At 54.4% G+C, this 14320-nt stretch overlaps 1 protein-coding gene across 5 annotated transcripts in view; it reads right to left on the reverse strand.

The window, feature by feature from the left end:
- rnf157 (ring finger protein 157) overlaps positions 1-14320 on the reverse strand; it is a 38917-nt gene that overhangs the window by 14071 nt on the left and 10526 nt on the right. For all 5 annotated transcript variants that reach the window (XM_085964031.1, XM_085964032.1, XM_085964029.1 and 2 more), the window contains exons 4-5: positions 6761-6907; positions 6045-6162 (exon numbers count right to left, since the gene is read on the reverse strand). In XM_085964031.1, coding sequence (XP_085820157.1) covers positions 6045-6162; positions 6761-6907 — 265 coding nt within the window. The remainder of the gene's footprint in view (positions 1-6044; positions 6163-6760; positions 6908-14320) is intronic.

Here is a 14320-nt window from a genome sequence, read left to right on the forward strand (position 1 = left end):
GGTCTTTAAAATTATGAAAGGGTTTGATAGAGTGGATACAGAGAGAGTGTTTCCACTTGTGGGGAAGAGCATAACTAGAGGCCATCAATATAAGATAGTCACCAAGAAATCCAACAGGGAATTCAGGAGAAACTTCTTTACCCAGAGAGTGGTGAGAATGTGGAACTCGCTGCCACAGGGAGTGGTTGAAGCGAATAGTATCGATACATTTAAGGGGAGGCTGGACAAGCGTATGAGGGAGAAGGGGATAGAGGGTTACGGTGATAGAGTTAGATGAGGAAAGACGGGAGGAGGCTCAAGTGGAGCATAAACACCGGCATGGACTGGTTGGGCCGAATGACCTGTTTCTGTATCGTATATCCGATGTAATGGAATCCGATGTAATCCTAATATAGACTGGGATCGTAATAGTGTTAAGGGCAGAGAAGGGGAAGAATTTCTGAAGTGTGTTCAGGAGACCTTTCTTGATCAGTATGTTTCCGGCCTGATGAGGGGGGAGGCATTGCTGGATCTGGTTCTGGGGAATGAGGTGGGTCAAGTGGAGCAAGTGTCAGTAGGTGAACATTTAGGGAACAGTGATCATAATATCATAAGGTTTAGATTAGCTATGGAAAAGGACAAGGAGCAATCTAGAGTAAAAATGTTTAACGGGGGAAAGGCCAATTTCAGTGGGATAAGAACAGATCTGGCCCGAGTAAACTGGAATCAAAGATTGACAGGCAGACCTGTAATGGAACAATGGGCTGTCTTTAAAGAGGAAATAGTTCAGGTACAGTTGAGGTACATTCCCACTAGGGGGAAAGGCAGGGCAACTAAAGCCAGAGCTCCCTGGATGACGAAAGAGATAGAGAATATGATGAAGCCGAAAAAGAGCGCGTATGACAGAGGTCAGGTTGCAAATCCAGCTGAGAATCAGGCTAAATATAGAAAGGTCAGAGGAGAAGTGAAAAAGAAAATAAGAGGGGCAAAGAGAGGGCATGAGAATAGAATGGCAGCCAACATAAAAGGTAATCCAAAAGTCTTCTATAGGAATATAAATAATAAAAGGGTATTAAGAGGAAGGGTGGGGCTGAATCGAGACCAAAAAGGATTCCTACGCATGGAGGCAGAGGGTATGGCTGAGGTACTAAATGAGTACTTTGCATCTGTCTTCACCAAGGAAGAGGATGCTGCCATAGACATAGTGAAGGAGGAGGTAGTGGAGACACTTGATAGGATAAAAATTGATAAAGAGAAGGTACTAGAAAGGCTGGTTGTACTTAACGTTGATAAGTCACCAGGAGTGGATGGGATGTATCCTCGGATGCTGAGGGAATTGAAGGTGGAAATCACGGAGATACTGGCCATAATATTCCAATCCTCCTTAGATACCGGGGTGGTGCCAGAGGACTGGAGAATTATAAATGTTACACTATTGTTCAAAAAAGGGTGTAAAGATAAACCCAGCAACTACAGGCCAGTCAGTTTAACCTCGGTAGTGGGGAAGCTTTTAGAAACGATAATCAGGGACAAAATTAACAGTCATTTGGACAAGTGTGGATTAATTAAGGAAAGCCAGCACGGATTTGTTAAAGGCAAATCGTGTTTAACCAACTTGATCGAGTTTTTTGATGAGGTAACAGAGAGGGTTGATGAGGGTAATGCAGTTGACGTGATGTACATGGATTTCCAAAAGGTGTTCGACAAAGTGCCACATAATAGGCTTGCCAGCAAAGTTGAAGCCCGTGGAATAAAAGGGACAGTGGCAGCATGGATAGGGAATTGGCGAAGTGACAGGAGACAGAGAGTAGTGGTGAACGGTTGTTTTTCGGACTGGAGGAAGGTATACAGTGGTGTTCCCCAGGGGTCAGTTCTAGGACCACTGCTTTTCTTGATATAATATTAATGACTTAGACTTGGGTGTACAGGGCACAATTTCAAAATTTGCAGATGACACAAAACTTGGAAGTATAGTGAACAGTGAGGAGGAGAGTGAGAGACTTCAGGAAGACATAGACAGGCTGGTGGACTGGGCGGACACGTGGCAGATTAAATTTAATGCAGAAAAGTGCAAAGTGATACATTTTGGTAGAAAGAATGAGGAGAGGAAATATAAACTAAAGGGTACAATCCTAAAGGGGGTGCATGAACAGAGAGACCTGGGGGTATGTGTGCACAAATCATTGAAGGTGTCAGGGCAGGTTGAGAAAGTGGTAAAAAAGCTCACGGGATCCTGGGCTTCATAAATAGAGGTATAGAGTACAAAAGCAAGAAGTTATGATGAACCTTTTATAAATCACTGGTTTGGCTCCAACTGGAGTATTGTGTCCAATTCCAGGCACCACACTTTAGGAAGGATGTGAAGGCCTTAGAGAGGGTGCAGGAAAGATTTACCAGAATGATTCCAGGGATGAGGGTCTTCAGTTACGTGGATAGACTGGAGAAGCTGGGGTTGTTCTCCTTGGAGCAGAGAAGATTGAGAGGAGATTTGATCGAGGTGTTCAAAATCATGAGGGGTCTAGACAGAGTAGATAGAGAGAAACTGTTCCCATTGGCGGAAGGGTCGAGAACCAGAGGACACAGGTTTAAGGTGATTGGCAAAAGAATCAAAGGCGACACAAGGAAAAACTTTTTTTACCCAGCGAGTGGTGAGGATCTGGAATTCACTGCCTGAGGGCGGTGGAGGCAGATTCAATCACGGATTTCAAAAGGGAGTTGGATAAATACCTGAGGGAAAGAAATTTGCAGGGTTATGGGAAAAGGGCGGGAGAGTGGGACTGGCTGAAGTGCTCCTGCAGAGAGCCGGCACCGGCTCGATGGGCTGAATGGCCGCCTTCTGTGCTGTAACCATTCTATGATTCTATGACAGGAAGTGGTCAGAGCGTTCCCCCCGCAAGCTCAGGTTGGGGGGGAATGTACCTCGGGTTCGCTCTGACCTCCCCCCACCGCCCCCCCCACCACTCACACCTCACAAGCTGCGACAATATTTTGCCCCGGTGTTGAGACTCCCGTGCAGGAAGCGAGTTGAGGCCATGGAGATAATCCCAGGGCTGCAGGTTAGGGTAGCGAGGAGGAGATGTGATAGAGGGGTTCAATGATATGAGGGTTCAATAAATGGAGACACTCTTCACGGATCGTAAGTCAGTAACTGAAGGGAACAAATTTAAAACAATCTCTAAAAGAGTGAAGGAGACGGGAGGTGGATTTAAAACACTTTACACAGAGGTTTGATAAGTCATGGAATATTGACAGAAACAGAGATGGAAACAGAATCAATAACAGCTTCTAAAAAAAATGGATAAATATTTGAAGAAAATGTAAAAGATTTTTTTAATTCCTTCTCGGGATGTGGGCGTCGCTGGCGAGGCCGGCATTTATTGCCCGTCCCTAGTTACCCCGAGAATGTGGTGGTGAGCCGCCGCCTTGAACCGCTGCAGTTGGTTTGATATAACGGAGTGTCTCGCTGGGCCATTTCAGAGGGCAATTAAGAGTCAACCACATTGCTGTGGGTCTGCAGTCACATATAGGCCAGACCGGGTAAGGACGGTAGATTTCCTTCCCTAAAGGACATTAGTGAACCAGATGGGCTTTTACCACATTCTGACAGCTTCATGGTCACTTTACTGATTCCAGCTTTTTATTCCAGATTTTATTTGTGTGGGGAATGGGAGTAATGGGATAGCTCTTTCACACAGACAGCACCGGCGAGACCGGCCGAATGGTCTCCTACTGTGCTGTAAAATTCTGACTTCAGTTCAGTCAGTCAGGGACCTCTGACCCCCCCGACTCTCACTGCAGTGAGGCTGGAACTCCCTCACTCTGATCCCAGAATATAAAACCATCCCATTCAGCGAGGATCTGTCAGCTTCCATTCTGGGTCACGATAATCTTAAAACAGCACACGGCTAAATTTTAAAACAGCAGTTAAATGCTTACTTAGTGCTGAGGAGAGAAAGAAAGAGAAAGCAATAAGAGGGAAAAGAAACGAGAGAGAGAAACAACAACATGTATTTATGTAGCACCTTTAATGTAGTAAAACATCCCGGGGTGCTTCACAGGAGCGATGATCAAACAACATTTGACACCGAGCCACAGAAGGAGATATTGGGGCAGTTGTTCAAAAGCTTGGTCACAGAGGTAGGTTTAAAAGGAGCGTCTTAAAGGAGGAAAGGATAACTTGGAGCCAGTGTCGGTCAGTGAGCACAGGGGGCGATGGGTGAACGGGACTGGGTGTGAGTTAGGACACGGGGCAGTGAGCACAGGGGGTGAGGGGTGAACGGGACTGGGTGTGAGTTAGGACACGGGGCAGTGAGCACAAGGGGCGATGGGTGAACGGGACTGGGTGTGAGTTAAGACACGGGGCAGTGAGCACAGGGGGTGAACGGGACTGGGTGTGAGTTAGGACACGGGGCAGTGAGCACAGGGGGTGAACGGGACTGGGTGTGAGTTAGGACACGGGGCAGTGAGCACAGAGGGTGATGGGTGAACGGGACTGGGTGTGAGTTAGGACACGGGACAGTGAGCACAGGGGGTAATGGGTGAACGGGACTGGGTGTGAGTTAGGACACGGGGCAGTGAGCACAGGGGGTGATGGGTGAACGGGACTGGGTGTGAGTTAGGACACAGGGCAGTGAGCACAGGGGTGATGGGTGAACGGGACTGGGTGTGAGTTAGGACACGGGGCAGTGAGCACAGGGGGTGATGGGTGAACGGGACTGGGTGTGAGTTAGGACACGGGACAGTGAGCACAGGGGGTAATGGGTGAACGGGACTGGGTGTGAGTTAGGACACGGGGCAGTGAGCACAGGGGGTGATGGGTGAACGGGACTGGGTGTGTGTTAGGACACGGGGCAGTGAGCACAGGGGGTGATGGGTAAACGGGACTGGGTGTGAGTTAGGACACGGGGCAGTGAGCACAGGGGGTGATGGGTGAACGGGACTGGGTGTGAGTTAGGACACGGGGCAGTGAGCACAGGGGGTGATGGGTGAACGGGACTGGGTGTGAGTTGGACACGGGGCAGTGAGCACAGGGGGTGATGGGTGAACGGGACTGGGTGTGAGTTAGGACACGGGGCAGTGAGCACAGGGGGTGAGGGGTGAACGGGACTGGGTGTGAGTTAGGACACGGGGCAGTGAGCACAGGGGGTGATGGGTGAACGGGACTGGGTGTGAGTTAGGACACGGGGCATTGAGCACAGGGGGTGAGGGGTGAACGGGACTGGGTGTGAGTTAGGACACGGGGCAGTGAGCACAGGGGGTGATGGGTGAACGGGACTGGGTGCGAGTTAGGACACGGGGCAGTGAGCACAGGGGGTGATGGGTGAACGGGACTGGGTGTGAGTTAGGACACGGGGCAGTGAGCACAGGGGGTGATGGGTGAACGGGACTGGGTGTGAGTTAGGACACGGGGCAGTGAGCACAGGGGTGATGGGTGAACGGGACTGGCTGTGAGTTAGGACATGGGGCAGTGAGCACAGGGGGTGATGGGTGAACGGGACTGGGTGTGAGCTAGGACACGGGGCAGTGAGCACAGGGGGTGATGGGTGAACGGGACTGGGTGTGAGTTAGGACACGGGGCAGTGAGCACAGGGGTGATGGGTGAACGGGACTGGCTGTGAGTTAGGACATGGGGCAGTGAGCACAGGGGGTGATGGGTGAACGGGACTGGGTGTGAGCTAGGACACGGGGCAGTGAGCACAGGGGGTGATGGGTGAGCGGGACTGGGTGTGAGTTAGGACACGGGGCAGTGAGTGTTGGATGAGCTGAAGTTTACGGGGGGTGGGAGGTGGGAGGCCGGCCAAGCTTTTGATTGTCTGTCCTAGTATCTCATGTGGCTCAGCGTCAGATTTTGATTAATAACACTCCTGTGAAACTATATAAATACAAGTTGTCTTGTTGAGTAAAATGACTTTTCTGTTCAATCTATTAATCCTGAACATATAACATAAATAGCTGTTTAATTAAAACTCATTTTAATGGGAATAAATTTTGTCTTTTCCAATTGGAGTTTAAATGTTAAGCCAATGCCTGGAACAGAGATTCGCTAATACATTCACACTTCCTACCTCCTCCTCCATCCAGTCTGATGGGTCGACGGTGTGAGAGGGCAGACAGAACTGCTGACACACGCCACGCTTATAGCGCACGGTTTCAGACTGCAGCGAGCGGTCTTTAGCTGTGTAACTGAAAAGATCCAGATTAGAAAAGGGTAGGAAAGATCACAGAGTAACACACGGCCCGTTATCAGAGGGACGGAGCTCTGCTAGAAACACAGAGTGACACACAGCCCGTTATCAGAGGGACGGAGCTCTGCTAGAAACACAGAGTGACACACGGCCCGTTATCAGAGGGACGGAGCTCTGGGCTCTCAGTTGTGCTTCCCTTGCTTGACCTGCTGCCCTGTACTCGTTCCCCTCCTTCTTCTGCTTCCTTGTCGGTCTATAGATCCTGTTGCCCGAAGAGCCTCCAACCCAACCTCTTCCAAGTCTTCCTCCTCATCGTCCTTTTCATCCTCCGACTCTTCCTAACATCCAATTGTGAAACCCATGTCCAGAGTGTGAGGGAGCAATGTCGGGAGAGCCGAGTGAAACCAGGACTGAAGCACTGGGGAGATCGCGACACAGGCAAGGGAACACGCACCTTCAGTAGCAGTGCATAATGTGGCCTTTAAGACTAGATTTGCCTCTATCTACTGCCCCAAATCCACCTCAAAGTGTGGGGTAACTCAGGAGAACCCAGCCAGTGTGTGCTACACCAGGTTACACACCGACTCCACACTCACCTGGCACAGCCATTCTGAAAGTCCTCTGTTGCTTGGTAATAGATTGTAATGGCCACACGCGCATCAGCATCAAAGGTGAATTCCACGTTGTAAGAGATCTTTGGTTTGGGGGTCTCCTCTCCAGCGGTCTTCACCTCCTCAGCGCACCTGCAATGGAGAAAAACATTTCGTCACTCAAAGCGTCTTGTCTGAAAAACAGGACCTGAAACAAAGAGTCTCATCCAGAGTGAACTCGCTCAGCCTGACCGAGTGTGGGGAAGGTGAATGATGCTCCAGAACCCTCAGTGTGCCAAGTGGCCGGGGCAGGCCCCTATACCGTGCAGTGTGGGCAGGCCCCTATACCGTGCAGTGTGGGCAGGCTCCTATACCGTGCAACGTGCGCAGGCTCCTATACCGTGCAGTGTGGGCAGGCCCCTATACCATGCAGCACGTGCAGGCTCCTATACCATGCAGTGCGCCGGCTCCTATACCATGCAGTGCGCCGGCTCCTATACCATGCAGCACGTGCGGGCTCCTATACCGTGCAACGTGCGCAGGCTCCTATACCGTGCAGTGCGCCGGCTCCTATACCATGCAGTGCGCCGGCTCCTATACCGTGCAGCGTGGGCAGGCTCCTAAACCATGCAGCACGTGCGGGCTCCTATACCATGCAGCGTGGGCAGGCTCCTATACCGTGCAGCGTGGGCAGGCTCCTAAACCATGCAGCACGTGCGGGCTCCTATACCATGCAGCGTGGGCAGGCTCCTATACCGTGCAGTGCGCCGGCTCCTATACCATGCAGTGCGCCGGCTCCTATACCGTGCAGCGTGGGCAGGCTCCTAAACCATGCAGCACGTGCGGGCTCCTATACCATGCAGCGTGGGCAGGCTCCTATACCGTGCAACGTGCGCAGGCTCCTATACCATGCAGCATGTGCAGGCTCCTATACCATGCAGCATGCGCAGGCTCCTATACCATGCAGCACGTGCAGGCTCCTATACCATGCAGCATGTGCAGGCTCCTAAACCATGCAGTGCGCAGGCTCCTAAACCATGCAGCACGTGCAGATTCCTATACCGTGCAGCGTGTGCAGGCTCCTAAATGCAGCATGTGCGGGCTCCTATACCATGCAGCACGTGCAGGCTCCTATACCATGCAGTGCGCAGGCTCCTATACCATGCAGCACGTGCAGGCTCCTATACCATGCAGTGCGCAGGCTCCTATACCATGCAGCACGTGCAGGCTCCTATACCATGCAGTGCGCAGGCTCCTAAACCATGCAGCACGTGCAGGCTCCTATAACATGCAGTGCGCAGGCTCCTAAACCATGCAGCATGTGCAGATTCCTATACCATGCAGCACGTGCAGGCTCCTAAACCATGCAGTGCGCAGGCTCCTATACCATGCAGTGCGCAGGCTCCTAAACCATGCAGCATGTGCAGATTCCTATACCATACAGCGTGCGCAGGCTCCTAAACCATGCAGTGTGCGCAGGCTCCTAAACCATGCAGCATGTGCAGGCTCCTAAACCATGCAGCATGTGCAGATTCCTATACCATGCAGCGTGCGCAGGCTCCTATACCATGCAGCGTGCGCAGGCTCCTAAACCATGCAGCATGTGCAGGCTCCTAAACCATGCAGCATGTGCAGATTCCTATACCGTGCAGCGTGCGCAGGCTCCTAAACCATGCAGTGTGCGCAGGCTCCTAAACCATGCAGCATGTGCAGGCTCCTAAACCATGCAGCATGTGCAGATTCCTATACCATGCAGCGTGCGCAGGCTCCTATACCATGCAGCGTGCGCAGGCTCCTAAACCATGCAGCATGTGCAGGCTCCTAAACCATGCAGCATGTGCAGATTCCTATACCGTGCAGCGTGCGCAGGCTCCTATACCATGCAGTGTGGGCAGGCCCCTATACCATGCAGCGTGCGGGCTCCTATACCATGCAGCGTGTGCAGGCTCCTATACCATGCAGTGCGCAGGCTCCTATACCATGCAGCGCGTCGGCTCCTATACCATGCAGCATGCACAGGCTCATATACCATGCAGCGTGCCGGCTCCTATACCATGCAGCGTGTGCAGGCTCCTATACCATGCAGTGTGGGCAGGCCCCTATACCATGCAGCGTGCGCAGGCTCCTATACCATGCAGCGTGTGCAGATTCCTATACCGTGCAGTGTGCGCAGGCTCCTATACCATGCAGTGTGGGCAGGCCCCTATACCATGCAGCGTGCGCAGGCTCCTATACCATGCAGCGTGCGCAGGCTCCTATACCATGCGGCGTGCGCAGGCTCCTATACCATGCAGCGCGTCGGCTCCTATACCATGCAGCACGCACAGGCTCATATACCATTCAGCGTGCCGGCTCCTATACCATGCAGCGTGTGCAGGCTCCTATACCATGCAGCACATGCAGGCTCCTATACCATGCAGTGTGCGCAGGCTCCTATACCATGCAGCGTGTGCAGGCTCCTATACCATGCAGCATGCGCCGGTTCCGATACCATGCAGCACGTGCAGGCTCCTATACCATGCAGTGTGCGCAGGCTCCTATACCATGCAGCATGCGCAGGCTCCTATACCATGCAGCGTGCACGGGCTCCTATACCATGCAGCGTGTGCAGGCTCCTATACCATGCAGCGTGCGCAGGCTCCTATACCATGCAGCGCGTTGGCTCCTATACCATGCAGCACGCACAGGCTCATATACCATGCAGCGCGTCGGCTCCTATACCATGCAGCGTGCGCGGGCTCCTATACCATGCAGCAGGCGCAGGCTCATATACCATGCAGCGTGCCGGCTCCTATACCATGCAGCGTGTGCAGGCTCCTATACCATGCAGCACATGCAGGCTCCTATACCATGCAGCATGTGCAGGCTCCTATACCATGCAGCCCACGTGGGCTCCTATACCATGCAGCACGCGCAGGCTCCTATACCATGCAGCATGCACAGGCTCCTATACCATGCAGCACGCACAGGCTCCTATACCATGCAGCGTGCACAGGCTCCTATACCGTGCAGCGTGCACAGGCTCCTATACCGTGCAGTGTGCGCAGGCTCCTATACCATGCAGCACGTGCAGGCTCCTATACCGTGCAGTGTGCGCAGGCTCCTATACCATGCAGCACGTGCAGGCTCCTATACCGTGCAGTGTGCGCAGGCTCCTAAACCATGCAGCACGTGCAAGCTTCTATACCGTGCAGTGTGCGTGGGCTCCTATACCATGCAGCACATGCAGGCTCCGATACCATGCAGCACGTGCAGGCTCCTATACCATACAGCACGTGCAGGTTCCTATACCATGCAGCGTGCGCGGGCTCCTATACCATGCAGCACGTGCAGGCTCATATACCATGCAGTGCGCCGGCTCCTATACCATGCAGCACATGCAGGCTCCTATACCATGCAGCATGCGCAGGCTCCTATACCATGCAGTGTGCGCAGGCTCCTATACCATGCAGCGTGCGCAGGCTCCTATACCATGCAGTGTGCGCAGGCTCCTATACCATGCAGCGTGTGCAGGCTCCTATACCATGCAGCGTGCGCAGGCTCCTATACCATGCAGCGCGTTGGCTCCTATACCATGCAGCACGCACAGGCTCATATACCATGCAGCGCGTCGGCTCCTATACCATGCAGCGTGCGCGGGCTCCTATACCATGCAGCAGGCGCAGGCTCATATACCATGCAGCGTGCCGGCTCCTATACCATGCAGCGTGTGCAGGCTCCTATACCATGCAGCACATGCAGGCTCCTATACCATGCAGCATGTGCAGGCTCCTATACCATGCAGCCCACGTGGGCTCCTATACCATGCAGCACGCGCAGGCTCCTATACCATGCAGCATGCACAGGCTCCTATACCATGCAGCACGCACAGGCTCCTATACCATGCAGCGTGCACAGGCTCCTATACCATGCAGCACGTGCAGGCTCCTATACCGTGCAGTGTGCGCAGGCTCCTATACCATGCAGCACGTGCAGGCTCCTATACCGTGCAGTGTGCGCAGGCTCCTAAACCATGCAGCACGTGCAAGCTTCTATACCGTGCAGTGTGCGTGGGCTCCTATACCATGCAGCACATGCAGGCTCCGATACCATGCAGCACGTGCAGGCTCCTATACCATACAGCACGTGCAGGTTCCTATACCATGCAGCGTGCGCGGGCTCCTATACCATGCAGCACGTGCAGGCTCATATACCATGCAGTGCGCCGGCTCCTATACCATGCAGCATGCGCCGGTTCCGATACCATGCAGCACGTGCAGGCTCCTATACCATGCAGTGTGCGCAGGCTCCTATACCATGCAGCATGCGCAGGCTCCTATACCATGCAGCGTGCACGGGCTCCTATACCATGCAGCGTGCGTGGGCTCCTATACCATGCAGCATGCGTGGGCTCCTATACTGTGCAGTGTGCGCAGGCTCCTATACCATGCAGTACGTGCAGGCTCCTATACCATGCAGCGCGCAGCCTCCTAAACCATGCAGCATGTGCCGATTCCTATACCGTGCAGCGTGCGCAGGCTCCTATACCATGCAACGTGCGCAGGCTCCTATACCATGCAGCGTGCGCAGGCTCCTATACCATGCAGCGTGCGCAGGCTCCTATACCATGCAGCACGCACAGGCTCATATACCATGCAGCGCGTCGGCTCCTATACCATGCAGCGTGCGCGGGCTCCTATACCATGCAGCAGGCGCAGGCTCCTATACCATGCAGCGTGCCGGCTCCTATACCACGCAGCGTGTGCAGGCTCCTATACCATGCAGCACATGCAGGCTCCTATACCATGCAGCATGTGCAGGCTCCTATACCATGCAGCCCACGTGGGCTCCTATACCATGCAGCACACGCAGGCTCCTATACCATGCAGCACACGCAGGCTCCTATACCGTGCAGCATGAGCAGGCTCCTATACCGTGCAGTGTGCGCAGGCTCCTATACCATGCAGCACGTGCAGGCTCCTATACCGTGCAGTGTGCGTGGGCTCCTATACCATGCAGCACATGCAGGCTCCGATACCATGCAGCACGTGCAGGCTCCTATACCATACAGCACGTGCAGGTTCCTATACCATGCAGCGTGCGCGGGCTCCTATACCATGCAGCACGTGCAGGCTCATATACCATGCAGTGCGCCGGCTCCTATACCATGCAGCATGCGCCGGTTCCGATACCATGCAGCACGTGCAGGCTCCTATACCATGCAGTGTGCGCAGGCTCCTATACCATGCAGCATGCGCAGGCTCCTATACCATGCAGCGTGCACGGGCTCCTATACCATGCAGCGTGCGTGGGCTCCTATACCATGCAGCATGCGTGGGCTCCTATACTGTGCAGTGTGCGCAGGCTCCTATACCATGCAGTACGTGCAGGCTCCTATACCATGCAGCGCGCAGCCTCCTAAACCATGCAGCATGTGCCGATTCCTATACCGTGCAGCGTGCGCAGGCTCCTATACCATGCAACGTGCGCAGGCTCCTATACCATGCAGCGTGCGCAGGCTCCTATACCATGCAGCGTGCGCAGGCTCCTATACCATGCAGCACGCACAGGCTCATATACCATGCAGCGCGTCGGCTCCTATACCATGCAGCGTGCGCGGGCTCCTATACCATGCAGCAGGCGCAGGCTCCTATACCATGCAGCGTGCCGGCTCCTATACCACGCAGCGTGTGCAGGCTCCTATACCATGCAGCACATGCAGGCTCCTATACCATGCAGCATGTGCAGGCTCCTATACCATGCAGCCCACGTGGGCTCCTATACCATGCAGCACACGCAGGCTCCTATACCATGCAGCATGTGCAGGCTCCTATACCATGCAGCACGCACAGGCTCCTATACCGTGCAGCATGAGCAGGCTCCTATACCGTGCAGCGTGCACAGGCTCCTATACCGTGCAGCATGAGCAGGCTCCTATACCGTGCAGTGTGCGCAGGCTCCTATACCATGCAGCACGTGCAGGCTCCTATACCGTGCAGTGTGCGTGGGCTCCTATGCCATGCAGCACATGCAGGCTCCGATACCATGCAGTGTGCGTGGGCTCCTATGCCATGCAGCACATGCAGGCTCCGATACCATGCAGCACGTGCAGGCTCCCATACCATGCAGCACGCGCAGGTTCCTATACCATGCAGCGTGCGCGGGCTCCTATACCATGCAGCACGTGCAGGCTCATATACCATGCAGTGCGCCGGCTCCTATACCATGCAGCATGCACTGGCTCCTATACCATGCAGCATGCGCCGGCTCCGATACCATGCAGCACGTGCAGGCTCCTATACCAAGCAGCATGCGCAGGCTCCTATACCATGCAGTGTGCGCAGGCTCCTATACCATGCAGCGTGCGACGGCTCCTATACCATGCAGCGTGCGCGGGCTCCTATACTGTGCAGTGTGCGCAGGCTCCTATACCATGCAGCACGTGCAGGCTTCTATACCATGCAGCGTGCGTGGGCTCTTATACCACGCAGCACGCGCAGGCTCCTATACCATGCAGCGTGCGCAGGCTCCTATACCATGCAGCACGTGCAGGCTTCTATACCATGCAGCGTGCGTGGGCTCTTATACCATGCAGCACGCGCAGGCTCCTATACCATGCAGCGTGCGCAGGCTCCTATACCATGCAGCACGTGCAGGCTCCTATACCATGTAGCGTGCACAGGCTCCTATCCCATGCAGCATGTGCAGGCTCCTATACCATGCAGCGCGCAGGTTTCTATACCATGCAGCAAGTGCAGGCTCCTATACCATGCAGCAAGTGCAGGCTCCTATACCATGCAGCACGCACAGGCTCCTATACCATGCAGCGTGCGCGGGCTCCTATACCATGCAGCATGTGCAGGCTCCGATACCATGCAGCGTGCGCGGGCTCCTATACCATGCAGCACGTGCAGGCTCCTATACCATGCAGCATGGGCAGGCTCCTATACCATGCAGCACGCGCAGGCTCCTATACCATGCAGCACGCGCAGGCTCCTATACCATGCAGCATGGGCAGGCTCCTATACCATGCAGCACGCGCAGGCTCCTATACCATGCAGCACGCGCAGGCTCCTATACCATGCAGCACGCACAGGCTCCTATACCATGCAGCCCGCGCAGGCTCCTATACCATGCAGCACGCGCAGGCTCCTATACCATGCAGCATGCGCAGGCTCCTATACCATGCAGCACGCACAGGCTCCTATACCATGCAGCCCGCACAGGCTCCTATACCATGCAGCCCGCACAGGCTCCTATACCATGCAGTGTGCACAGGCTCCTATACCATGCAGCCCGCACAGGCTCCTATACCATGCAGCACGCACAGGCTCCTATACCATGCAGCACGCACAGGCTCCTATACCATGCAGCCCGCACAGGCTCCTATACCATGCAGCCCGCACAGGCTCCTATACCATGCAGTGTGCACAGGCTCCTATACCATGCAGCACGCACAGGCTCCTATACCATGCAGCCCGCACAGGCTCCTATACCATGCAGCCCGCACAGGCTCCTATACCATGCAGTGTGCACAGGCTCCTATACCATGCAGCCCGCACAGGCTCCTATACCATGCAGTGTGCA

This window comes from Somniosus microcephalus, chromosome 21, assembly GCF_052327205.1.
Source record: "Somniosus microcephalus isolate GS21.2 chromosome 21, FLI_Smic_1.0, whole genome shotgun sequence".
In the NCBI taxonomy this organism is placed as follows: Eukaryota; Metazoa; Chordata; class Chondrichthyes; order Squaliformes; family Somniosidae; genus Somniosus; species Somniosus microcephalus.